The sequence below is a fragment of the Pituophis catenifer genome, unplaced genomic scaffold (assembly GCF_029215685.1).
Source record: "Pituophis catenifer annectens isolate HBS135680 unplaced genomic scaffold, rPitCat1.0.hap2 SCAF_6, whole genome shotgun sequence".
Lineage (NCBI taxonomy): Eukaryota > Metazoa > Chordata > Lepidosauria > Squamata > Colubridae > Pituophis > Pituophis catenifer.
In genome coordinates, this window is record NW_027256886.1 from 94,103,236 (window position 1) to 94,130,231 (window position 26,996).

Here is a 26,996-nt window from a genome sequence, read left to right on the forward strand (position 1 = left end):
TTTGAAAAAAAAAATAGATTACGATATCTTCCTGCCCTGTTTCATTTATTTTCTGGAATAAAAATGGAAGAATACACAAATACAAGGATGGTTAAAAGCTATGAGTCTGAGAAAAGAAAAAAAAACCTGATGACTTTTCAAGCTGATCTGAAAAATTAATTCTTTTTTTTTTCTTGGAAAGTTTTAGGGTTGAACCATGTTTTGGTAATTCCAACTCTAAAAATCTTCAAGAACAAAAATGAGCTCATTCCTTTCTAATTCCCAAAGGCAACAAGGGAAGGGGGAAAAAAAAGAAATCCTCAAGGGGACTATAAAAAGATTTAGTATATTCCTTTGTAAAAATTTTAACTTTCAACATATCCATTTTTTTTTTTAAATAACAAAAATTAGCGTGACTTTCCAAACAAGTTCTACAGTTGTGTTTGATTTACTGCACTGACATTTGCTATCCTGGCATTTCATGCAATATCCACTTCATTTACCGTATTTTTCAGAGTATAAAACACACCGGAGTATAAGATGCACCTTAGTTTTTGGACAAGAAAATAAGAAAAAAGCTGATTGGCAGGTGGATCAGCCTCCCGGAATACCCCCAATCAGCTGTTCCCAGAGGTGAATTTTAGCAACAGGTTCCTTGGTTGTGAGCTCTGTGCCTTGCTTTTTTTTCTGCCTCTGAAACTTCTGAAACTTTTTTTTTCTACCTCTGAAAGCCTCCGAAACAGAGCTTCAGAAAAAAAGCCTCTGAAGCTCTGTTTGGGGGTTTCTTTTCTGAAGCTTCTTCTGATGCTTTTTTCAGCCTCTGAAACCTCAATTTGAGAAGCTGGGCAGGACTACATTCGGAGTATAAGACTCACCCAGATTTTCACCCTTTTTTGGGGGGGGGGGGTAAAGTGTGTCTTATACTCTGAAAAATACGGTAAATCTTCAGTAAATTATCTCTGTGTACACTTTATAGATTGTCTCTATCTTACATAAAAGTACAATTACTAAAAATTAAAACTGGAGTAGGACATTATAGTATAATGTAGTATTTTTTAAATTCCAGAACCGCAAAGAAAACTTAATACTAGGAGTAGTGATTCTAAATGGTCAAGAAATTAATGTTGTCAAAGAAATGTATGTTGGTAAATGTTCCCACTACTTTAGAAAAAAGTGTGTTAAATCTGACTGGGTTATAAGATATATTCAGAATTGCCCCCCCCCGTTTTTTCAGAGATCAATTTTTTTTCGCTTTTGCCATGTAATCCACAAAATCCAGTATTAATGAATCTAGGATATATAATACCCGCCTTTTGAATGTGTACCTAAAATATGATGAATGAGGCAAGTCTAGAATTCTAAGCCTTAAAGACTATAAATGTTTTTTATAAAGATTATAAAAAAAAAGAAGTGATAGTGAAAATATCATTATAAAGTATACACACTAGAGCACACTAGAGGTGTCAAACTGGATTTCTTCGCGGGCCAGCAGGTAGGGGTGGCGGGGAGCGGGGTGGGTGGGTGGAGAGATGGGACGGACACCTCCTGCAGCACCCTGCTGGCGAAAATGGCCCCCCGCACCTCGTTTTCACCCTCTATGGCCTCCTGCAACACTCTGCTGGCCGAAGGTGGGCCGAAAACGGGCCTCCATGCGGCCTGTTTTCGGCCTGCCCGGCATCCAGCAGCACTCTGCCAGCTAAAAACTGGCACAGACACTGTGGGCCGGTCCTTTGATATTTCTAGGCTGCCCCCCTCCCCCCCGGGTTGGATTTAAGCACCCCGCGGGCCAGATCCAGCCCCCGGGCCTTGAGTTTGACACCCCTGCAGTAGAGCAATGATGGGAGTGCAGATAGTTGTAGACTTACAACCACAATTGGAACCAAAATGTCCATTTCTAACAAGGCGGTTGTTAATTGAATCACATCCAACTTCACAGGGGTTTTGCCAAGCAACTCCCTGGAATTGTTAGGCATATTAGACAACTGTTAAGCAAATGGCTTAGGGCCAGGGTACCTACGAGACCGCCTTCTGCCACCAATAGCCTCCCACCGGCCAGTACGCTCGCACAGAGTGGGCCTCCTCAGGGTGCCGTCTGCCAGACAATGTCAGCTGGCGACCCCCAGGGGGAGAGCCTTCTCTGTGGCGGCGCCCACCCTCTGGAACAACCTCCCCCCAGAGATACGTACAATAACAGACCTCCGGATTTTTCGTCGGGCACTGAAAACCTATTTATTTCAACTAGCTAGGCTGGCTTGAGTTAAATTTTAAATTGATTTTAAATTGGGTTGTTTTAATTTACGGCCAAAATATCTAATTATTTTAAACTGTTTTTAAATTTTGTATGTCCTGTTCTTTACTTTGGCTGTTCACCGCCCTGAGTCCTATTTGGAGAAGGGCGGTATAGAAATTGAAACAAATAAAATAAATAAATAAAATAAATCTGGCTTCCCCCACTGACTGTGACACTATGTGTGATTTCAGAAACCAGCTGAGGTCACACATGGTGATCGTACAATCCAGGGACACTACAACTGTCATAAATACATGCCAATGGTCACGTGCCCTCATTTTGATCATGTGGCCATGGGGATGCTGCAAAGGCCACAAGTGTGGGGACCGACTGGTCGGCCACAAGTTACTTTTTTTCAGTGCTGTTGCAACTTTGAACAGTCACTAAATGAATGGTTTTAAGTCTAGGGCTACCTCTATTTTGAAGTATGATACCCAATAATACAACTGAAAGTAAATATATAGCATAAGCAAGTATCTCTATGCAAGGAGCATCTTTTCCAGTAAATGACTCACCGTATTTCTTCTCCAGGTGGTCTGGGTGAATTTGTCAGCAAAGCCGCCCGTGGTCACTTCAGGCATCTTACTGCCTTTGTGGCAGTCACACCTAACAGTCTTTATGCAGAGGGAAGAGAGAAAACCCGGTGAGGACCAAGAACAGCCACACAGAGGCTACCTCACAGGGGGATCCAAAGCCAGCTTCAGTCAAGAGGCAGTAGAGATACAAATTCAAATCCAACAGATCCACTAAGAGTAGACCAAAACCACCACACAGCACAGGTCTTCCTGAGAGAAAATTTACCGTATTTTTTGCTCCATAAAGATGCTCCTGACCATAAGACACACCTAGGTTTAAAGGAGGAAAAAAAGAAAAAAAAAATATCTGCCTCTGCCTCCCAGCATCCATCCGGTATTCATCTGGCTAGCACCCTTGCAGCAAACGGCCTGGTCAGCTTCAGCACGTTATCACAGCCCCAGCACGTGGCTCATCAGGGCTCTGCTCCGTTGCACCCACCACCAGTCAGCGACGGCTGGATCCCGGCCTCCCGTAACCCCACCAATCAGCAGGCTGGCCGACCGGAAACACCGCCATTGCTGCCTCCTCCGTGTCTGTTGTCTCCGCCAGGGAACGCTGGAGCCTTTGCTGCAGAGCAGCTGATTGGTGGTTAGATCGGCTTCCCAGAATACCACCAATCAGCTGTTCCAGGCAGTGGGGATCGCTGCCACAATTCGCCGCTGCTGCCTGTCACTCATGTTTGCTGCATAAGATGCACAGACATTTCCACCCACTTTTGGGAGAAAAAAAAGTTTGTCTTATGGAGCGAAAAATACAGTAAGTGCTTCTTTCCTAAAATCTTCATGCAGCTAAGGGGCACAACCGTTTTCTGCCATTATTATGATCGCATTTTTCATGTGTGGCGTTATTACTTACAAGACGATGTTCAAGCTCCTGGATGGTCTCGTCTTTCTTTTTTAAATCATCTTTCAGCCGTGTGATCTCACTCAGTAATTCGTCAGTCTGGCATAAAAATAATTTCCATAAATTAAGATATTAATGTGTTTTGAGAAATATTATAATGTCTAATTATATGCTGCAGAAGGAAAAAGTATGGCTTTGAAACCAGGACTGAATAATGGATTTCACATTACCAAATGTTTAAGAATGATACAAATTGCAGGTATTATTGGTATCTCTACCCTCATATTTCTCTTATTTATTAAATTTCTTTGCCATCCATCTCGCTGGGAGACCTCATCAATTACATGCTGAATACATTCAATAAATAAATAACATTTGCCTAAGACAGATATGTATAGTTTTGTACCAAGACACAGGCATTTGTTTAGGAGGAGAAATAAAGTTAAAAAGACTGGAAACCTATTACTTTTCTGATACTTGCCATTCACAAAATAACTGCTATGTGTAGTGAACATTCTACCAGTGCTACCATCATTCACGCAGTCCATATATTATCAGACTTACATAAAAAGTTATGCCATTTTGGGGGATGCCACATTTATAACTACACATTAAATATGATAATTTACACAGCACATCCAAAAATGTAGGAAGCATTACTCAATTTATTCTGAAAAACTGGATTGTGCAATACTTTCCAAAATGGAATATTACATAAGTTAGGGACTGCCTATGTACAATCTTCATTTAGATCATAGCTCAGACATTTACGGTTTTATTATTAATTAAATAATTGGATATTTTCCCCACTCCAGTCTATTAAATTACTTGTTTGTGATGTTTTTTATATTCATGTTTTAAGCTAACTTTTAAAGGCCTTCCGGTGTTTGCATTTCTCCCACTTTCACATGTTTAAAAGTATTAATTAGAGAGGTCTATTCTATTATGTGTTGTCCGATTTTTAAATAATTTTGTATGCCCATTTATTTTAATTAGCCTCTGTTCCTGTTCTACGTTATTTCCTTAAATTCTATGTCTCTACACGGATCCTTTTAAAATAGTTTTATTTAAGTGCCTAATCTATTTTGGGGATTTAAGATGATAGTACAAGCATCCCAACCCTGAGAAAAACATGCAGCTTGGAATTATTTAAATAAGACATATAAATAGTTTAGAACAGATATTAGATTGTATATCTGTGATCTGTCTGGTGTGATTTTCCTAGCAGAACCAAGCCTCTTCAATATCCTGGGCAATTCCATTTTAAGGTCTCATCTCCAATTACCTTATACGTTGGTTCAGGTTCCACCTCTTCTGGACTTGATGGCACCGGGAGTGTGATGTTGTGCAGTGACATGTTTTCATCATTCTGCAAAAGAGCAACATTTTTTTGTCGTTGTTTTGAGCATCTAAATCTTACGAAGATAGCGAGACTTAGGAAATTAAGGCTTAAAAATTTTAAACCCCAGTTGAACAATCTACCATAAACAAAAGGAAGGAGCGTAAGTGGATTCTTGCATGAAGAATGACCCAGAAATTTCATTTTTTTCAACTAAAATCAGAAAACCTTTATCAGCTGCCTTCTTTTCCCAAATTCTCCATGAGGGACAGATCCTACAGTAAGTCCAAACTATAAAATAAGCCAACAAACAGAAAAGCAATAGGAATCAACAATTTAACACAACTGCCCAGAGTTTCTGTAATGGCCTTTGATATCCTTGCAAGAATTACATTTTCTCTCCCCTCTGCTGACCAAAGCAATGAAATAAAGCAACCTATTCCAAGACCTTGTCAACTCAGAGGCAGCCTGGAGGAGAGTCCATCCTCACAACCGCTGTGGCTTGCTGCCATCACTGGCAGTCATTTCTGGTTGGCTGATTTAGCTCTTCATTATTACCGGATGCCGTTGCTTCTCCTGGGCCTTTTACAACCACAGCCAGCATGAAACCCCCCTTCTGGGCCTTCAAGGGTTACTGCAGGGCCCATTAACTGCAGCCAGTCCCACACTTTGGCTTTTGCTAGATGGGCTAATAGAACAGAGCTGGAAGGGACATTGGAGGTCATCTACTCCAGCCCCCTGCTGAAGCAGGAGAACCTATACCATCTCAGACAAATGGTTATCCAACATCTTCTTAAAAACTTCCAGTGTTGGAGCATTTACAACTTCTGAAGGCAACTTCCCTTCCACTGGTTAATTGTCCTCACTGTTAGGAAGTTTCTCCTTAATTACAGGTTGTTTCTCTCTTTGATGAGTTTCCAACCATTATTTCTTATCCTGCCCTCTGGTGCTTTGGAGAACAATTTGACCCCTTCCTCTTTGTGGCAGCCCCTCAAATACTGAAATACTGCTATCATGTCACCCCTAATTCTTCTTTTCTTTAGACTAGCCAGACCCAAGACTGGGAGCAAGTTAAGACTCTTCTGATATTTAGATACTCGTTTTTCATCTGCCTTTTCTTGGTGGCTGCTCTAAACCTACCTTCAACGGCGCAAAGGCCTGCGCCTATTTTTAAGTATATAAAGAGCTCTTTGTTTTTGATGCTTGCCAAGTGCTTGAAGCCTTGTCTTGGTTACCTGCTCTGGGGCCCACTTTCCTACCTCTGCAACAAATAGGCCTCTCCAACCTGGCCTCTGGGGGATCTGCTCCTTTTGAGGTTTCTGAAACTGTTCCATCCTGAATTCCTCAACTAGCTGGCTGGATCCTCCTGACTGCCTCTGCTGGGTATTTTCCAGAAGCCCACAGCCTCCTTGCACTGCTCTCCTGTTTAATCTCCCTTTGCTTTTCTCTCTTTCCTGAGGAACCCTCAGCTCCAAAAGCTGAAGCCCACTAAGGCCTCTCTTCTCCTTGAGAAGGCAGAGCCAAGACATGGCTATGAAGAAAATTCCCCTTAGTCCTGCCCTCTCAGGCATCCGTTCCTTCCATTGTCCTAATCACTTGAGAAAACAAACCCTCTTCCTTTTCTGCAGCCTGTCAGGTCTACGAAAAGCTTGGAAAAAGCTACACTCTGTTTTCAGTCTAAAATACTGGGCAACAACAACAGAAGAAGCAGCAGCTTGAACTTTAGCATGGGTGGGGTGGGGATACATCTGTACAGTTTCTGACTGAATACTTTTATTAAGGAATCAAAGGCAGAAAAATAAATAAAAGTGGTGTTGCAAATAAAATAAAACAAAAAACAAGGGCATCTGGGGTGTGTTTAGATCCAGAAGGGATGTGGTTCCACATCTGTTTTTTTTTGGGGGGGGGGGGCATAAGCCTCTCCTATGACTTTTAGCACCACAATGACTGGAAACAGGGGATGCCCATTTTTAAGCAACGTGTACACAGATGAGGCAAAAGGGGAAGGGGACGGCAGAAGATGAAATGGTTAAGTCAGTAGCAGTGAATGTGAGTTTGGTCAGAGTCCAGGAATGGAGGATGGGGTGGGGATACAACTTAGTGACTGAACAACAACACACAAACATTCTAAAAAAGAGCTAAAAAAAGAGAGGAAATCTCCTGTGTTCTCCCAGAGAGGAAAATGCCAGGCTGGGTCTGGAACAAGGTTTGTCTTGGTGTCTACAAAAGGCAGCACTTGAAGTCACTGTCTACTAAAAGGCTCTTGGCCTCGAGTAGATGATCAGGTCTTAGCCAAACTTGGCAGCTGTAAGACTTGTGGATTTCGACTCCCAGAATTCTCTGGGAGTTTTTTTTTTAATTTGATTTATATGCCGCCCTTCTCCGGAGACTCAGGGCGGCTTACAGTGCGTTAAGCAATAGCCTTCATACTTTTGTATATTTTTATACAAAGTCAGCTTATTGCCCCCACAAACTGGGTCCTCATTTCACCTACCTTAGAAAGGATGGAAGGCTGAGTCAACCTTGAGCCTGGCGAGATTCGATCTTACTTTAATTGCAGACAGCTGTTGTTAAATTACAGAGCTCTGTCTGTTGAGCTATCCAGGCTCCTGTTGAAGTCCACAAGTCTTACAGCTGCCAAGTTTGGAGACCTCTGCCTTAGCCCAATAAGCCTCCTGAGGTCCGGACCATCCCCACCCTATCGGCCTTCCGAAAAGCGGTGAAGACCTGGCTTTTCCAGCAGGCCTGGGGCCGTTGATCTCACTCTTGTGATCTGGTGAGATCCAGCCATGAATGGCGTGAATGTGTTTTTAATTTTTCAATGTTTTTTTTATAATTATTTTTTAAAATGTATTGTGAGCTGCCCTGAGTCTTTAGAGAGGGGCAGCATATAAATTTAATTAGGAGGAGCCTGGATAGCTCAACAGACTAAAAGCCTGTTATTAACATTCAGCTGTCTGCAATTATTGCAAGTTCGAATCTCGCCAGGCTCAAGGTTGACTCAGCCTTCCATCCTTTCTAAGGTAGGTAAATTGAGGACCCAGTTTGTGGGGGCAATAAGCTGACTTTGTATAAAATATACAAAAGTATGAAGGCTATTGCTTAACGCATTGTAAGCCGCCCTGAGTCTCCAGAGAAGGGCGGCATATAAATCTAATTTAAAAAAAAAAATAATTAAATTAAATTAAATTAAATTAAGCCAATGTGGAGAAAACCTTTCCCTCTGACCTTTATTTTTTTATTTTAAGAAAGAAAAAATCAGCTTCTCAATCTGTACGAAAAACAGTCTGAAAGATGAGACAACTGTGATTTAAAAAGGATAGCTTTAAAACTACCCGCTAAGTTTTAAATACCCATGGTATTGACAGCAACCCATTTTAATAATTTTATTTTTCCTCTATTGGATCTATATTCCTTCATGTATTTTCTACAGTAACTGGAAGAAGCCGTCTTCCGGAATTTGGGCTGCGGGGCTGCCTTTGGAAGCACAAATGCTGACCGTTGGTATTCAGACAGACGGCATCATGGTTGACATCACAACCTGTTGGTTAACAGGCCACGTTCCTCTCCCCGGCTGGGGCCACAATGTGAGCCATGAATGGTTTAATAAGTTTATGTTCCAACTCTAATTAGCATAATCAGCAAGCGGCAGCATTAGCTCTGGAGGAACCCAACAGATTTATATTGCTATGATACTTTAATCCTCTTTTCCCAGGCCAAAAGTATTTGTGACTGTGAGGAATGAGAACCAGCCCCTTAATGCTCCCTACGGCAGTTAAGATCAGGGCTGTCCAACCATGGCAACTTTTAACACCTGTGGCCTTCAACTTATAACACCAACGCAATTATTAAATTTGCGGATGACACAACGGTGGTGGGGCTCATTAATAAGAACAATGAGTCTGCTTACAGGAAGGAAGTACAAGGGCTGACATTGTGATGTAATGAAAATAATCTCACATTTAACACCACAAAAACTAAAGAATTTATAATTGACTTCAGGAGGAAGAGAGATGTACACTTACCATTGTACATAAATGGTGAGGAGGTGGAGAGGGTGGGTAGTTTTAAATTTCTGGGCACTTATATCTCGGAGGACCTCTCATGGACTATGAATGCTAACATGCTTGTGAAGAAGGCACAGAAGAGGCTGTACTTCCTGAGAATGCTCAGGAAGATAAATCTATCTCAGTATCTACTTCTGTCCTACTATCGCAGCACCATTGAGAGTGTCCTGACATACGACATTCTTGCATGGTATGGGAGCAGCTCTGTAGCGGGCAAAAAAGCTCTACAGAGAATCATTAAAACTGCCCAGAATATCATTGGGCTCCAGCTACCAACCCTGGATGACATCTTGAAATCTCGCTGTTTGAGGAAGTTGCATAACATTCTCAGAGATTCTTCCCATCCTGCTTACAACCTTTTTGGTCTGTTGCCTTCTGACAGAAGATACAGGACAATTAAAACTCGGACCACACGTTTTCTGAATAGTTTTTATCCCAGAGCTATAATTGCACTCAACAATGAACTAAAGGGCCACCATCAGTGAGCTGTTGGACAGTATTATTTGGTCTGTTGTGTGGATGTTTGGGTGGTTTAGGGGAAGTTATTATTATTATTATTAACTTCCCGAATTCCCCAGCCAGCTGAATCTCAAGCAGAACTGAACTAAAATTTTGAGTTTTAATCAATTAAAAAATGCTTGCTATTCGAAGTGATGCTCTGGTTGCTAAACCCCCATCCACTGCAACATCCATTAACCTGAAAATCCAATTCCCAGCATTTGGGAAAAGACATTCCTCAGACAGGATGACCTTTCTCTCAACCCTCCATTCTGCAGGAATGGGAATATTTACTATTACTACTACTACTAGAAGGTAAAGTAAAAGGTAAAGGTTTCCCTCGCACATATGTGCTAGTTCAAAACATTTCTAAACCTAAAATGCAAATTAGACTCTTCGGGGCACAGGGATTAAGTTTGTAACAGACTATTTTGTACTGTACACAACAGTGCTTGTACACTTGGCACACTTCCAAAACTTGCCCAAAACAGCTATCTTGCTCTATGACGGTGCCTTTTACACTCAAAACAAGGGATTTCCGATTCAAGATGCTACGATCCAGGACATTAGGGCTTATTACTATTTCAGCAGCCAACTTCAGTGTCTTTAAATATTAAATATTTAGGTTCATAATAGAAAAGAGTAATGACATGTTACCTTTTCTCCTCACTAACCTGATGGAGTATTCTTTTCATTTTTAAGAGCTGGGTTTTCACCGCTGTGCACTCTTGAACCATATGCCGAAGGGTCATTTCATCCAAGACCACAGTATTTGCTGGCAAACTCCTCAGTGGTGGATACAAGCCTGATGCCCCATAGCCTTCGAGATGACTGACAGGGGGAGATTCGACATAGTTGCAACCCCTGAAACAGAGTTTGGAGGGTGTTAGTAAAGAACCTTTGTTTATTAAGTCTCCACAGGAGAAGTGCATTTCTGTATTGAATTAAGAGCAATGCAGTATTCTATCTACAGTAGTGGCCAAAATTGTGGAAACCTTATGGGGAAAGTGTATTTTTGAGATTTGATGGCTAATAACACCACTTTTTTTTTTTTTTTAAGTTTCAAGATAATCCTATTCCACTGCTGGAATGGCCTGGGAATAGCCCAGACCCCAACCCGACTAAAATCTATGGAGCCGACTAAAGAAACTTGTTAGTCAGAAGCGACCCAGCAATAAAACCCAGTTAATAGAAGCCATCATTCAATCTTGATTTCACATTAGAACAGCTACAGAACTAAAAGACTTGGTTCACTCGCTGGGAAAACGTTGTAAGGCCATAATTCATGCTAAAGGTCACCCAACTAACTATTACAGTAACTGACATGGTGATAATTTTTGTATATCTCGTTTTTCCATTAATATATAATTTTATGGTACCACTACTCCCCCCCCCCAAAAAAAGTGGTGTTATTAGCTAGTTTTAGAAAATACACTTTTCCCAAAAGCTTTCTATAATTTTGGCCACTACTGTAGTTGTTCAAGATCAGATGGTTATTCTCTGCTCTGAATCCCTGCCAGAAAAACTGTTTGGCTGTGGCAGTGGATCTCCTTTATGATGGCTTTCCAACTTTCAAGGGTTTTCCTCAAGAGTTTACCTTGCACTTGTGTCACTGGTATTTCACCCTCAGGTCAAGCCTTATTTTCCCAGGCACTGAAAAATACATGTACCATTTTTACTTATACTGTTTCATTTGTTCTGTCCTACACACATTTTGTTGTTTTGCTTTTAATATGGTTATTCTTGCTCTTGCCTTGTAGGCCATCCAGTTATCTTCACACAAAGTGCAATCTTAAAATATTAGCGCTCATTGATTGATAAATCATACATATAACTCACTCCCATAGACTCATTTTTGTTTTGGCTATTGCGTGTTATATATCAAATGTGAAGGTGAACATTTCACCTTCAACACAGTCGCAATCACTTTGGAGAAGCTTTCAGTGAGAAACAGCCTCGTTTCAACTGTTTTGCCCTGAGTTTGAAATCTTTTCAGAAAGATTAAAGTAGCCCATCAGGAATGGAAAACAGCCATTTCAAGCTCAAGGTAAGGTGTTGATTGTTGTCTGAGTTAGGGACATTTGACAATTCTCTGGACTGCTGTCTTTTCTTTCTAAGAATCACTGTAGATTTTTAACTCAGGGAGGGGACCTCTAATGATTAATGGCTGCTGGAATGATCCCAAACCCCAACCTTCAACCTTTTCCTCCCCTGAGAATCACACCTGTTCAGATCATTTCGGACGTGGGAATAGTGCTCAGTGGGACTAAGATGATAATGATCCTGAGTATTCCACCTCTGGGGTGTCCTCTTCCAGAGTCCCTCTGCTTTCTGCTGTCGAATATTTCTGTCCGGTCGCTCATAACGGTTCATATTGTCATATTCCTCTGTATCAACAGAAGAAAATATAGCAACTCTGATTTAAGCAGAACTAGTATCAACACAAAAACCAAAACAGGTATCAGATGGCACTCTTAGTTAATTCACAGTTGGCCATAATGAAGTCAAGGAATTGCACATAAATTAGGTCGGGCATAAAAAATGACATTTTATTTCACAATATGATGATGATCAGAGGCAAGATATAAATCTCAAGTTTATATCAAGATGTGAAACTCAAGTTTTCTTCTCCATAACACATCAAACAACAGAAATACGATGCTAGTTGTGCTAAATTAACTGGCTTCCAGTATAGCAAAGCTGCTACTGCAGTTCAATAATTTAAATTCTTTCTTTAGCCGCATGAGGAATAAAGAATCAAGCCGTTCCTTTGCTATCTCTCCGAACACAACTTAAAGCAGACAAAACTGCCTCTATTCTTCGCAAGGATTTTCCCCTACACTTATATAATCAATGATGAAACATTATCTTTGAAGAGTTTTATTAATTAAGGAAAGGTTTCAGAACACTCGTTTTACCACGCAACATGAAACTTCTAAAAAAAACACATCCGTCAGTGCCTCCCAAAACAACAGTCTGGTTTCTGACAACTGGATGAGGCAATTGTTTGGAAATCTTAAAAGCCAAACCAAGAAGCGCAGCGGGGGAAGAAAAGTTTGAAGAAACCCTGCTTTCCACTTACCTAAAACTGTTTTTCTTCTCATGGCTAAGCCTTGGCTGCGTGGCCCTTTTCCTAGCTGTTGCTCGGCTGCCCACTCATAGTTTTGCAGAAGACGGGAACAAACAGGCCTTCCTTCCTGACCATTCCCTGCTTGCGTAGAGTTGGGAAAGCAGCCCAGTTTGACCCTGTGACTTACAACTCCCGTCCTCCAAGTTGCATACTTCTTGCCACAGAACAATTGCTATAAATAGAGGGCAAGTTCCATCACAGGCTCCAAAAGGGAGCCAGAAAATTACAAACCTACAAATTACTTTAGCATTTGCTAGGGTCAATCAGTCTTCGGGCAAGATGTAGTTAACTCCTGAATCTTGGGAGTTGAAAGCGACCACTGAATCTAAGATCTGTTTTCTGAACCCACATTAAAGCAAGACTTGAATGCATCCAGTAAAAAAGAAACCCGGTCTATACCTACAGTCAACGTTGGCTCTCTTCGGATTTTTCCTAACCTTCCACTGAAATTCTAATCACTCTGCTCTGGATGTAAAATTAAAAGGTTTGGTTACTTAAGTTCCAGACTGTAGAAAGGTTTTCTGTGTACTTATATAGCTAGTTGATTTTGGTGTGTTTTTTTTTTAAAAAAAAAAAACAAACAAAAGGATACACTGTAATTTTAACCCTATTATACCAAAAGCATCAGTGAGAACTAATTTAAAAAGACTTAGCTGAAAATGCTGGCTCTAAAAATGAGACAAAAACAGAAGCTGAGAAATCTCTGAACAGGCTTCTGTGCAAACAGTGTTTCAAAAGTATTGTTCTGTTAAGAAACTTCAGAAAAATTAAACAGTGGGGATATTATTCATTGCATTCCTTGAGCATAAAATGAAGTTGTACGGCAGGGGTATCCAACGTCAGCAACTTTAAGACTTGCAGACTTCACCTTCCAGAATACCTCAGCCACCTTTGGGAATTCTGGGAATTGAAATCCACAAATCTTATCTCAAAGGTGCTTTTTCAAGAGGCAACTGGACTTCCTGGTTTTGCTTTGAAGACGTTTTGCTTTTCATCCAAGAAGAAGTGAAACGTCTTCAAAGCAAAACCAGAACATCCGGTTGCTCTTGAAAAAGCACCTTTGGGATAAGATTTGTAGACTTCAACTCCCAGAACCTTTGGGACAACCATGGCCTGGATGACTGAGAATCTCCATAGATATCCACAAATCTTAAAAGTTGCCAAGGTTGGTCAGCCCTGAGGTACCCTGAGATAAATGCCTCTATATAGGCACAGCCTTGGTGTCCTACAGATTTCACGGGATGACCACTCTATAAGTTGTTGGTTTTCTTGGCTTAATAGAAATCAAAGCTGAGATCAAAATAGCATCAGTAATACAGACTCCAGACACTTCATGTTATGGTCCGCCAGCAGCCTGAGGACCTGGCAGCGGAGTCAGACAGCGATGAGGCTGAGGAAGAACATGGGCCAGTCCTGGAGGCTGGGGAAGGCCCAGATGAGGGCTCTGTGTCAGAGGCAGAGATGGGGCCAGGGCCATTGGGGGGTGATGTGCAGACTCTGGAGCCTCCAGAGGCTGACAGTAGAGAGGCAGAGGAACAGGAGGAGCCTGTTCTTAGTGCACGCATGAGAAGAGCTGCCAGAAAGCAGGAGCAGCTAAAGCAGAGAGGACGACTCGGGAGTAGGGCCAAGAGATGATTGGCCCCTCCCATAAGGCTTAAAAGGCCAGCAACGGTTCTTGGCCTCTTTGTCAGAAAACAATGTTGATAGTCTTGCTGCACTTATCTCTGGTCGGCGTCTTCTGCTTTTGAACTTTTGCCAAGAGAAGCCTTTGGCAGTTTGCCTAATTATACCAAGGTTGGTGATTAGACTGAAGAATTTGTGTTATGAAAAGTTTGTTTTAATTTAGTTTGGACTATGCTGAGAATGAGTTAATTCTCAGCTGTTCTAATAAAGTCTGTTTGTTTTGGAACTGTTTGTGTCTAATACTACCTACTTGGGCCTGGGTCAGAACACTTCAGAAGGATCCTTTCACTAACCATTATCACAGGGTGTGTCCTCAGGTAAGTCGACATCAAGCATAAGATCATCATCTTCAAGATCACAGGACTCAAGGTTGTTCAGGATATCCTGCAAGGAACGAGAAATGGCTTCAAGCTGAGCCCACCGGACTGTGTTTCTCGAAGTCCGACTAACACACATGCAGTTTGAAAGTTTCTGCAACTACAGAAGAGAACTTTATCATGGTCAATGATCGGAGCAGCTTCCAACTATCCAGCACAGCTAGTATTGAAGTGAAAAGCAATAATTAACCCCCAGGCCTCTTCAAATAGGTGCTAAGTATTCAGGTTAAAACAGATCTTTTATTTCGGCCATAGTCCAGCGTAAAATACAAGGAGGAAAAATTACACCCATTTCAGCCTTAACTTATAGAAACTTGTAAACGATAAAACATCATTTAAAGCTACAACGACAAACATAATACAATTATATTCAAATGCTAAAATATGTCTAGGAAAGTAAGGAAGAGATGACCAGCAACAAGGAGGGGGGACTCAATTATGCTGGCAATGGGGAACCACTGGGAGACTTGGAAGAACACAATAATAAGGGATGGATCCTCATGGAGAAAATCTACCTAGGTCAGGGGTGTCAAACTCAATTTCACTGAGGGCCGCATCAGGGTTGTGTTTGACCTCGGGGGGCCAGGGGAGGGGGGGCATGGCCAGCTCGACGTCACTCCTGTTGGAGGCGCCAGTGGTGGCCTGAGCGCTCTGCCAGTGAAAATGGGCTCCTGAGTGCCATTTTCGTCTGCCATGGCCTCCTGCAACCCTCTGCCAGCGAAAACGGAGCTCGGGAGGCAGAGGGTTGCAGGAGGCCATGGCAGATGAAAATGGCGCTCAGGAGCCCATTTTCACTGGCAGAAACACTACAGGCTGGTCTACTGTTTCCAGGGCGGCCTCGCAGGCCAGATCTAAGCACTTCTAAGAGCCTTGAGTTTGACACCCCTGACCTAGGTGGTCATTAAGAGTTGCAAGCGACTTGAGGACACTCAATTAATCAAGCATCTCTATGAATGTTCTTAATATTATTGGACTAAAATGGGGGAAGGGCTATGAAAATCACATAAAGGACGTTAAAAACAGATAAAGCAGCACAGGGGAGCCATCATATTTTCCAGGTACAAAACCAAGGATTTGGAAGGTAATACATTTGATTTGCATATATTTGATTATTGGCCTTGAAGAAATATCCCAATAGCGTCAATAAAACTATGTCCATTAGACTAGTCCCCAGTACTGGGACAAAAGGCATTTATGAAAACTTTTATTAAGTTTTTAAAATGTTTCTGGTTTCACAGGTGATAGATGTGTCTCTCTGAACGCTGTTATTACTTTTACAAACTACAATTTAAAATAGAATAGAATAGAATAGAATAGAATAGAATAGAATAGAATAGAATAGAATAGAATAGAATAGAATAGAATAGAATAGAATAGAATTCTTTATTGGCCAAGCGTGATTGGACACACAAGAAATTTGTCTTTGGATTTAATAAGCAACTAGGACTTTTCACAACTATCAGAACATCATAATTGAATGTAGAAATGAAATATTACTACAGCCCCATTAATATTTTACAGTAAACTCCTCCCCTCAATTGATATTTCACTCGTCCCTTAAAGAGAAAAGGGTAAACTGAATTAATAAACTCATTTCTTTCATTCTAGCACATTGTAGATTTCAAGGTCTTTGTACTAACTGAGTGAAGCAGCAGCAGATAAAGTTGTATCTTCCCCACTAATTTACAAAAGGGATGACAGTCAAAACGGCAGTATTTCTTTTCTTTTTTTAAAAAAAGGGGGCCAGTCAACATATTTTAAGTTTAAAAAAATCCATCAAATAGTGCTGGATATTAACCTATCCATACATAGAGAATTGCTCTTCTACATTACATCACAGCTGAACGGTGAAGCAGGTCCCATACCTTTAGGAAAGAAAATAAAGATGACGAAGGATTAAAATAAAATACTTCTCAAGGAAGGGAGACCAGGGACAAGACGCAGAGGCTGGGTTTAAGCTTATTACTGCCGTTGCCATAGCAACCCTGGGGGGGGATTCAAGACCACCTCCCAGCCTGTATCCAATCACAGAGGTGCAACCACTGACTGCCACCACATTGCCAGTCTGCCTGAGGCTAGCCAAACAATCACATGGAGAGGGATGTCAGTTGCCATGGTGAGAAACAAACCTTACTCTTTATCCTCTTATTGACTCTAGGAAGCCAAGGGAAAAAAAATGCACAATGACTTTTGCTCAACTACAGTTGTGGAAATCATTCCTCCAAACCAAACTTTGGCAAGTTTCTGGTCACTGCTATTTTTTCATGATTTGGGGTCATTTGCCCATACTTTTGAAATGGAAAAGTGTTTAATGTTTAAGCATAAGGTAAAGGTTCCCCTCGCACATATGTGCTAGTCATTCCCGACTCAAGGGGGCAGTTTTCATCTCTGTTTCAAAGCCGAAGAGCCAGCGTTGTCCGAAGACGTCTCCGTGGTCATGTGGCCAGCATGACTCAACGCCAAAGGCGCACGGAACGCTGTTACCTTCCCACCAAAGGGAGTCCCTATTTTTCTACTTGCATTTTTTTTTACGTGCTTTCGAACTGCTAGGTTGGCAGAAGCTGGGACAAGTAACGGGAGCTCATCCCGTTACGCGGCACTAGGGATTCGAACCGCTGAAGTGCCAACCTTTCAATCGACAATCTCAGCATCTTAGCCACTGAGCCACCGTGTCCCACCGCGACCACTGTACTACCAAGAGCCTTGGTAGTACAGTGGTCTAAAGCACCATTATTAAAACCAGCTGCCTGCAATTACTGCAGGTTCGAATCTCGCCAGGCTCAAGGTTGACTCAGCCTTCCATCCTTTCTAAGGTAGGTAAATTGAGGACCCAATTTGTGGGGGCAATAAGCTGACTTTGTATAAATATACAAAAAGGATGAAGGCTATTGCTTAGCACATTGTAAGCCACCCTGAGTCTCCAGAGAAGGGTGGCATATAAATCAAATTAAAAAAAATAAAAATAAAAATAAAAAAATAAAAAAAAATAAAGGAGAATATTGGTAGTGCAGAGTTGAAATGAGGGGTGCTCTCTGACCTTGGTTGTTTCCTGGCAGACATTTCATTACCCAACTAGGTGGCATCATCAGTGCTAGAAGGTTGAGTGCCAACCTTTCTCCCTTCTAGCACCGATCATGTTACCTAATTTGGGTAATGAAACGCATGCAAGAAAACAACCAAGGTCAGAGAGCATCAAGGGCCCCACATTCATAGATGTCAAGGCAATGCCATGGCAGTGGTTCAGATGTAATTCAGAAATGATACTTGGGAATGGGCTAGAGAGCAAATGCAACATTTAGTTGTGACTTATTAAAGTAGCCCCCTCTTCTTCAGAATTGATGATGGGACAATAATTTTAATCGGGTTTTAAATATGGTTTTATAAGGGTTTTAGAATGGGAATTTTAAATTCGGCCAAAACTGAATTATTTTAATATGGTTTTTAAATTTGTCTTGTATATTGTTTTATTATGGCTGTTCACCGCCCTGAGTCCTTCAGGAGAAGGGCGGTATAAAAAAAATATAATAAAGAATAAATATAATAATAAAGAATTGACAGCGACTGCAGCTGTGTAACCCTGGAGACTGACCTGACTGCTTTAAGAGGCCAGAGAGAGATGCTGTACCTGTGTCTCTATAACTCCACAGCATTTATTCCAAATTAACTCTGAACTACTGCAGGATCTCTAATTGCTATATACTAATTATCAGATGTAAAGAAAAATATGTTTCATTAAAAAAATTCAAATTAGAGAGTATAGTAGCAATCCATAATAAATGAGATCTCCATGTTCCTGATATTCTTTAAAGCCATTAGATCACTGCCTTTTTGCATGAAAATAAGTTTTTTTTCAATCTTTCTCCTTTTTCTACTGCTTTGTTAAACTACTGTAATAATACCAATGTAATAGGTAATTCATAAATAGTAATTCAGAGCATTTGGAATTATAAATTAAGTCCATTAAAATATCCTTGACTTTAAAATAGAGATTCTTCATTATGGCTTCTTACACTTGCAATAAAAACAATCTCTTCATTTCATTCTTCCAGGGTGAGTTTCTAAAAACAAATTTATTGCTTTATTCTGAATAAGACTGATCGTCATCGACTGAGATTCCAGCCACATTCTTTTCATAGGCTTGCTTTTGCTCAGCGTGACACAGAATGACCTCTACAATCCTGCAGGTTGCTTACTGCAAAAGGTCATCTTCACACAATAAGAAAAATGTACAGCTTTAATTGGTTGAAAGCAAAAATGTTGGCAGGTTTCTAGGTGGAAAAGCAGCAGAACAATACACGTTTCTTTTTTAACAAAAAAAGAAAAGAAAAAAAAAAGAAAGAAACTCCAGAAAAATCATCTCAAGCCTTGCTTGAGCCTTGCATTTGATAGATAATTAAGATATCCAACCCATAAATGTAACAGGATGGTAGCAGGGGTGAAATGCTCCCAGTTCAGACCGAATCGCCCGATCCGGTAGCGATGGCAGCGGATGGTTTGGAGAACCTGTAGCAAAAATCCCTGCCCCCCCCCCCATGCCCAGCTGAGCCACGCAATCATCAGAGGCTTTTTTTTAACTTTTAAAAGTATTTTTTCTACAACCTCTTCGACCAAAAAATGCTTTTAAAAGTAAAAAAAAAAAAAAGCCTCTGATGATCGCGTGGCTCAGCTGGGATCATCAGAGGCTTTTAAAAGCATTTTTTTCTGCAATCTCTTAAGGTTGTAGAAAAAAATGCTTTTAAAAGTAAAAAAGTAAAAAAAAAAAAGTTGGCCACGCCCACCCATTACCCCCCTACCAAGCCATGCCCACAGAACCTGTAGTAACAAATTTTACATTTCACCACTGGATGGTAGTCAAATGTTTGTGTATGCCAGAGGTCTTCAAACTTGGCAGCTTTAAGACTTGTGGACTTCAACTCCCAGAATTCTCCAGCCAGCATAGCTAAAGTTTTTTAAAAAAAGCCAGGGTCCATATTTTATAAGGTACAAATCGTGACTAAATCTCGAATTTGTACTCCGTTTTTATTGAGCAGGCAGGGAGAATAAATGCTCAAAAAACCATTGAAGACTTTTGTTGGAAGAAATGTCCATCTGGGTTCAGTTCCAAGTGGGGAGAAAGACACTGGAAACATGGAGGCTATTTGGAAAGATGGCTTAATGGTGAACAGGACTACGTGGTTTGAGGTCCTGGGCAAAATGAGCACATGGGTGAGAGAGAGAGAGCGAGAGAGAGAGAGATTTATACCCTCTCTTGAGCCCCGCCTTGGAGCTTCCTGTTCCTGTGTAAAAAATGTATTCTGATTGGTTGTCAAACTCCCATGGGGCCCTGCAGGGGTAACTTTGTAAATTGTCTTGAGTCCCAGGCTTGGTTGAATCTTGCTGAGTGATGCAATCTCCCCAGGTGTCATGTGGTGAGTTCTGTGCTAGATGGGTAGAGGGCTAATCCTATTATATCCTGAGGGCCATGTCTTAATTCCATCACCCTGGATCTGGTGGGGCAGGGAGCTGCTGCTTTGTCTTTAAACGTATTTCTTCTTTTCTCATCCAGGGAGGTATAATATTCTGCCTTTTTAATATTTCCTAAAATATTTCATTCTTCTAGGAGGAGGGTGGGTGCTAACCCCTACACTTTTGACTCAGTTTAACTACTACTGCGTTTTTGAGCAACAGGCTGTCTCACAAAGTAAGGTCTCTAGAAATGCCTTGTACTAAGAATATTACTACTGTCAGATAAATAGATGGATTTCTGCTTTCTGCAATTAGGATTCCCATGATTTACAAATAAAATGAGGATTAAAAAGTAAGAGAAGTCATGTTTCTTCTCTTCTTCTTCTTTTTAAATTGTGTTATTACCTGACTTGTCTCCCTGGCTTGTTGTAACCAGCTATCTCTGTATACCTGAGAAAATGGATGCCCTGGCCCTTACATCATCACTCATACAACAATTAATTGAATAATAAGCCATAAGGAAGATTATGCCAACTCCCTTTTCTCCTTTATAATTACACATTGTTGCCCTGTGTTGATCATTCTGCTTCCTTGCAAATTTTGCCACATCAAAATTAACCCCCTTCCCCTGATTCTTTAATGTACAAAGCACTAATATCTTCAGGGGGATTATTACAGATTGTTGAATGCCCTCTTTATATAAATTTGCACTGAAGGAATATTTTAAAATGTATACTCTTTTATCTGCATTTAGAATGTAAACTAAAATTAAACAGAGAACACTCTTACTTTTTAGGCAGAGGCTCCATGCAAGAAAATATTTATTGCATGCCCATAGAACATTTCTGTTTTAATACTACAAACACACAGGGCCACTTTGAATGAACCAAATTGTAAAGTGTGACAAAATAGAATATATTGACAGATACGGATACTGCCATTTTCATTTCTTAGCACAGGGGTCTCCAACCTTGGCAACTTTAAGACTTGTGGACTTGTCCACAAGTCGTAAAGTTGCCAAGGTTGGAGACCCCTGTGCTAAGAAGACTCAGCAGTTAAAACGTCTGCTTCTTAATTACAAAAGCATATATATTTCTCAAGTGACGTGTGCATCTATGCCATTTATGTGAAATGGTATTCCTATTACCTGTGGATAACAACATAGATTGCTTTCTAGGTGGCACAAAACAGCACTAATGGCATTTTGGATCTAGTGTCAGAATTCTACAAACGAGGCCATTTTAATCCAGGTATATTTTAGAAAGATAGACATGCAAAGTATGCTAAATTCTAGGCAATTGGATATTTGGCACAAACTGTAAGCACATGTGATCAGTCAAGCATACAGTTAACTTCATTTGTTTCAGGAACAAATAAATAAATAGAGTTGTGAATATTGGTACTACTGTTGCCAAGTTAATTACATAATCAGAAAGAGGAAATATGACATCGGTCTGACATGCAATGTTTACACCAGTTATTGCACACTGTTGTGCTGCCACCTAGCCTCTACTCACAACATTTCTAAAGAACTGCTTAAAATATTCAACATCATACAGTCTCAACTGTATTTAAATTTGGGAAGGAGAGAGAAGTTGCACCAAAAATCACCTAGACTTTTTCAGGCAGCTTAACACACCGTGTTTTCAAATACAGGACTGTATTAACAGTAGTGGCCAAAACTGTGGAAACCTTTTGGGAAAAGTGTATTTTCTAAAACTAGCTAATAACACCACTTTTTTGGGGAGTAGTACCATAAAATTATATATCAATGGAAAGATAATTTAATCAAGAATGTAATGCAATAACATTTATGAAGGATTTGCTATTAGAATAACAGTTGCAGTATAAAGAAGAAAAGTGAAACACTTAGGAAAAAACGAGATATACAAAAATTATCACCATGTCAGTTACTGGAATAGTTAATTGGGTTACCTTTAGCATGAATTGCAGCCTTACAACATCTTCCCATGGAGTGAACCAAGTCTTTTAGTTCTGCAGCTGTTATCATGTGAAACCAAGATTGAATGATGGCTTCTATTAACTAGGTTTTATTGCTGGGTCACTTCTGACTAGCAAGTTTCTTTAGTCGGCTCCATAGATTTTCAATTGGCTTAAGGTCTGGGCTATTCCCAGGCCATTCCAGCAGTGGAATAGGATTATCTTGAAATTTCCCCAAAAAAGAGTGGTGTTCGGTTCGGTTGATGCTCCAAAAAGCCGACCTTCTCGCGCTGCGAGACTCCCCCCTCTCGCAGGCCTGGCCCTCCACATTATTGAGGGCCTATCTTGATGACGGGCTTTGGAACCCCGAGAGATGGCATGTAGCGAAGAGGGGGTTGAGGGGTTTTTTAGTTAAATTTTTAAAGAAAATTTTAAGGGGACCCGGGAGGGAGGGAGGGGGTTGTAAAAGCAGACCTGGGGGGGTCCAGATAGCGACTGAGCGGGATGATGGGTCGATTAGTTGCAGCAGGAGGGTCGTGAAAGGAAATTTAACCGGGGAGCAGGGGGATGACAGGAAGGGCTGCGAAATTGAAATAATGAGTGGGAGGGGCAGGTATGACGGACGCAGGGGGTCATATCAAGTGTCGGGGGTGCGCATACGCTGTTTATGAGCGATTGCGCACTCCGGCCCCCAATGCGTGACTCGTGTCCTGGGTTGTGTAGAGTCTCAGGCCCAGGGTCCGCGGCTGATGTTGTGTAATGCCAGGTCGGTGGTTAATAAAGCCCCCCTCATTTGTGATCTTATTTTGGAGGGGGGTGCGGACCTGGCAGGTATTACGGAGACCTGGTTGGGCCAGGAGGGGGGGGTCCCCTCGTTGAGATGTGCCTGCCAGGTTTCCGTGCATTTCATCAGCCAAGGGCCCAGGGGAGGGGTGGGGGAGTGGCGGTGATTATTAGGGAAAGTCTTTGTCCGAGGGAGACCACTGTTCCTCAGATAGCCGGATGTGAGTCCCTTTGTGTGAAGTGGGGCCGTGGGGTGCAGATGGGTTTGCTGACTACGTACCTGGCTCCCTGCCACGTGGCAGCGACCCTGCCCGAGCTACTCGACGTCATTGCCGGGGTGGCGGTTGATACCCCCAGACTTATTGTCATGGGGGATTTCAACCTTCCATCTGCGGGTGAGGCGTCAGAGGCGGCTCGGGAGTTCATGGCTTCCATGACGGCCATGGACCTGACCCAGTTAGTTCAAGGCGCAACTCACATAGGGGGACACACTCTGGACCTGATTTTTGTCTCTGGTCAGTGGTTGAATGATCTTGGTAGAGGGGACCTAGATATTAAACCCTTGTCATGGACAGATCATTTGCTCCTCCAACTAGACTTTCCTACCGCCTTCTCCCGCCGCAGGGAGACGGAGCCAACTAGATGGTTCCGTCCCAGGCGCCTGATGGACCCCGAAAGGTTCCTGACGGAGCTTGGGCCGTTCCCTGAGACCCTAACACACGACTCGACTGAAGAGCTGGTGGCCGCCTGGGAAAGGGCGGCCACCGGAGCTTTGGACCGCGTCGTGCCTTTGCGGCCTCTGACCCGATGCCGATCTCAACTGGCTCCTTGGTTTTCTGAGGAGCTGAGAGAGATGAAGCGTCGGAAAAGACGCCTAGAGAGCATTTGGAGGACTAGTCAATCCGATTCCGACCGGACACAGGTGAGGTCTTATATCAAGACCTACCTAGTGGCGATAAAAGCGGCAAAGTCTAACCACTTTTCCGCTCTTATCGCATCTGCAGAGAACCGCCCAGCCGCCTTGTTTAGGGTGACCCACTCCCTTCTCCGGGGGGGAGTGCGGGAAGATCCCTTGCAGGGTCGTGCTGAGGATTTTGTACAGTTCCTGCATGATAAAGTCGCTCGGATTCGGGATGGCTTGGACTCCGACTGGATGAGTCCGCGGGAGGAGACGAGGGCAGGTCTTGAAAATGTTATCTGGGAGGAGTTTGATCCTGTGACTCCCGAGGATGTGGACAGGGTTCTGGGTAAGATTAATGCCGCCACGTGTTTATTGGACCCGTGTCCCTCCTGGTTGGTGCTGGCCTCCCGGGAGGTTACACGAGGCTGGCTCCAGGGGATTATAAGTGCTTCTTTGAGTGAGGGTGCCTTTCCTGCCACCTTGAAAGAGGCGGTAGTGAGACCCTTCCTCAAGAAGCCTTCCCTGGACCCGGCTGAATTAGCCAACTATCGTCCAGTCTCCAACCTTCGTTTTGTGGCGAAGGTTGTTGAGAGCGTGGTGGCACGACAACTTCCCCGGCACCTGGATGAAGCTATCTATCTGGACCCGTACCAGTCGGGCTTCAGGCAGGGGTACAGCACAGAAACGGCATTGGTCGCGTTGGTGGATGATCTCTGGAGGGCTCGGGACAGGGGTTGCTCCTCTGTCCTAGTCCTATTAGACCTCTCAGCGGCTTTTGATACCATCGACCATGGTATCATGCTGCAGCGGTTGAGGGGGTTAGGAATAGGGGGCACCGTTCTGCGGTGGTTCTCCTCCTTCCTCTCCGACCGCTCGCAGTTTGTGTTGGCAGGGGGACAGAGGTCGACCTCGAGGCATCTCGCATGGGGAGTGCCGCAAGGGTCAGTCCTCTCGCCTCTCCTGTTCAACATTTATGTGAAGCCGCTGGGTGAGATCATCCGTGGTTTTGGGGTGAAGTGTCATCTGTACGCTGACGATACTCAGCTGTACATCTCCACCCCAGACCACCCCAACGATGCCCTTGATGTGATGTCCCGCTGCCTGGAGGCCGTGCGGGCCTGGATGGGGAGGAACAGGCTCAGACTCAACCCCTCCAAGACCGAGTGGCTGTGGCTTCCGGCGCCCCGATATAGTCAGCAGGTGCCATCGCTGACTATTGGGGGTGAATCCTTGCCCCCCACAGAGAGGGCTCGCAATCTGGGTGTCCTCCTGGACGCACGGCTGTCTTTAGAAGAGCACATGACGGCCGTGGCCAGGGGGGCCTTTTATCAGGTTCGCCTGATTCGCCAGTTGCAGCCCTTTCTGGATCGGGACGCCTTGCGCACGGTCACTCACGCCCTTGTCACCTCCCGGATGGACTATTGTAATGCTCTCTACATGGGGCTCCCCTTGAAGAGCACTCGGAGGCTCCAACTGGTCCAGAATGCGGCCGCGCGGGTGGTTATGGGTGCAACTTGTTGTGCCCACGTGACACCCCTCCTGCGCGAGCTGCACTGGCTCCCAGTGGTCTTCCGGGTGCGATTCAAGGTGTTGGTTACCACCTTTAAAGCGCTCCATGGCATAGGACCCGGGTACCTTCGAGACCGACTTCTGCCACCAATAGCCTCCCACAGACCAGTCCGCTCCCACAGAGAGGGTCTCCTCAGGGTGCCATCGGCCAAGTTATGTCGGCTGGCGACACCCAGGGGGAGGGCCTTCTCTGTGGGAGCCCCAGTCCTGTGAAATGAACTGCCCCCGGAAATACGTAAGATCTCCGACCTCCGGGTGTTTCGCTGCGCTCTGAAGACCCTGTTGTTCCACCAGGCCGGGCTATTAACATAACGTTTTAAATTGGGGTATTTTAAATTTCTGGGATTTTAATTGGAGCCTAATTATTTAATGATTTTAAATTTTAACTGTTGTTTTGTTTCTGTGTTTTTAAATAGGCTGTACACCGCCCTGAGTCCTTCGGGAGAAGGGCGGTATAGAAATAAAATTATTATGATTATTATGATTATTATGATTATGATTATTATTATTATTATTATTATTATGATTATTATTATTATTATTATTATTAGCCATCAAACCTCAAAAATACACTTTTCCCAAAAGGTTTCCACAATTTTGGCCACTACTGTATATGGACATTCCCATTAGTGTTTATATTTCAGCTCCTAAAAGAGAAAGATTGTGTCTTAAATTTCTAAGCCTGTTTAGTAAAATGAAAAGTTAGTGGATGGTAACAAGATATTAGTAGAAGTTTACAAAGTTAACTTTTTCAAAGCGAGCACGTTTATCTCTTCAGTGGGCAATTTCAGCCTCTGTGTTTGTGTTTCTTTATTGCCATTGGGGCCAAAGACCAAAAACAGGGTTACAAAATTGGTACAATTGCTAAAAATGATGAACCACTCGAAAAAAATATAAGCTTGCTCAACCTTGCAGAAATCCAAATAAAAATTCTGACTGCTCAAGAGATAAAATATTGTAGCTAGACTCTTAAAAGAATCCTCGTAGTCTTTAAAATGAAAAATGTTCAGAGTATTAATCTAATAAATCTTAATGTCATATTAATATTCCCTCCTGTCTAATTTTCAGGTTTCATATATTTATAATGATAAATGACAGATTTTTTTTTTCAAAAATATATCTAAAAGAATTAATCAACAATGGGGATAGCTGTACTGTTAAATCAAAAAAAATGGAAGTGCTAGAGAAAGGGCGATCAGAGAATAAAAAACCTCATTTTTTTGCATTTATTTCACTATGGAAGATATTGCGAGTAGCTTCAACTTACAACTATTTGTTTAGTGACCGTTTGAAGTTAAAACAACACTGAAAAAAGTGACTTATGACTGTCACATTTATGTCCTTTGCAACGTCCCTGTGGTCACGTGATTAAAAGTTGGACACTTGGCAACTGACATGTACTCATGACAGTTGCAGTGTTCCAGGATCACATGATCGCCTTTTGCGACCTTCTGGCAAGTCAATGAAGAAACCAGATTCACTTAACCGTTAACAACTGCAGTGATCTGTTTAACAACCATGGCAAACAAGGCTGTAAAATGGGGCAAATTTCACTTAACAACTGTCTCACTTGGT

At 42.4% G+C, this 26,996-nt stretch overlaps 1 protein-coding gene across 3 annotated transcripts in view; it reads right to left on the minus strand.

Annotated features, from left to right (window-relative positions):
- Positions 1–26,996, minus strand: part of CCSER2 (coiled-coil serine rich protein 2) — a 46,134-nt gene that overhangs the window by 14,772 nt on the left and 4,366 nt on the right. For 2 of the 3 annotated variants that reach the window (XM_070945821.1, XM_070945822.1), the window contains exons 3-8: positions 14,699–14,789; positions 11,817–11,979; positions 10,267–10,456; positions 4,974–5,057; positions 3,701–3,787; positions 2,785–2,883 (exon numbers count right to left, since the gene is read on the minus strand). In XM_070945821.1, coding sequence (XP_070801922.1) covers positions 2,785–2,883; positions 3,701–3,787; positions 4,974–5,057; positions 10,267–10,456; positions 11,817–11,979; positions 14,699–14,789 — 714 coding nt within the window. Of the gene's footprint in view, positions 1–2,784; positions 2,884–3,657; positions 3,788–4,973; positions 5,058–10,266; positions 10,457–11,816; positions 11,980–14,698; positions 14,790–26,996 lie in introns of all 3 variants that reach the window. The other variant, XM_070945824.1, reaches the window with a different exon arrangement.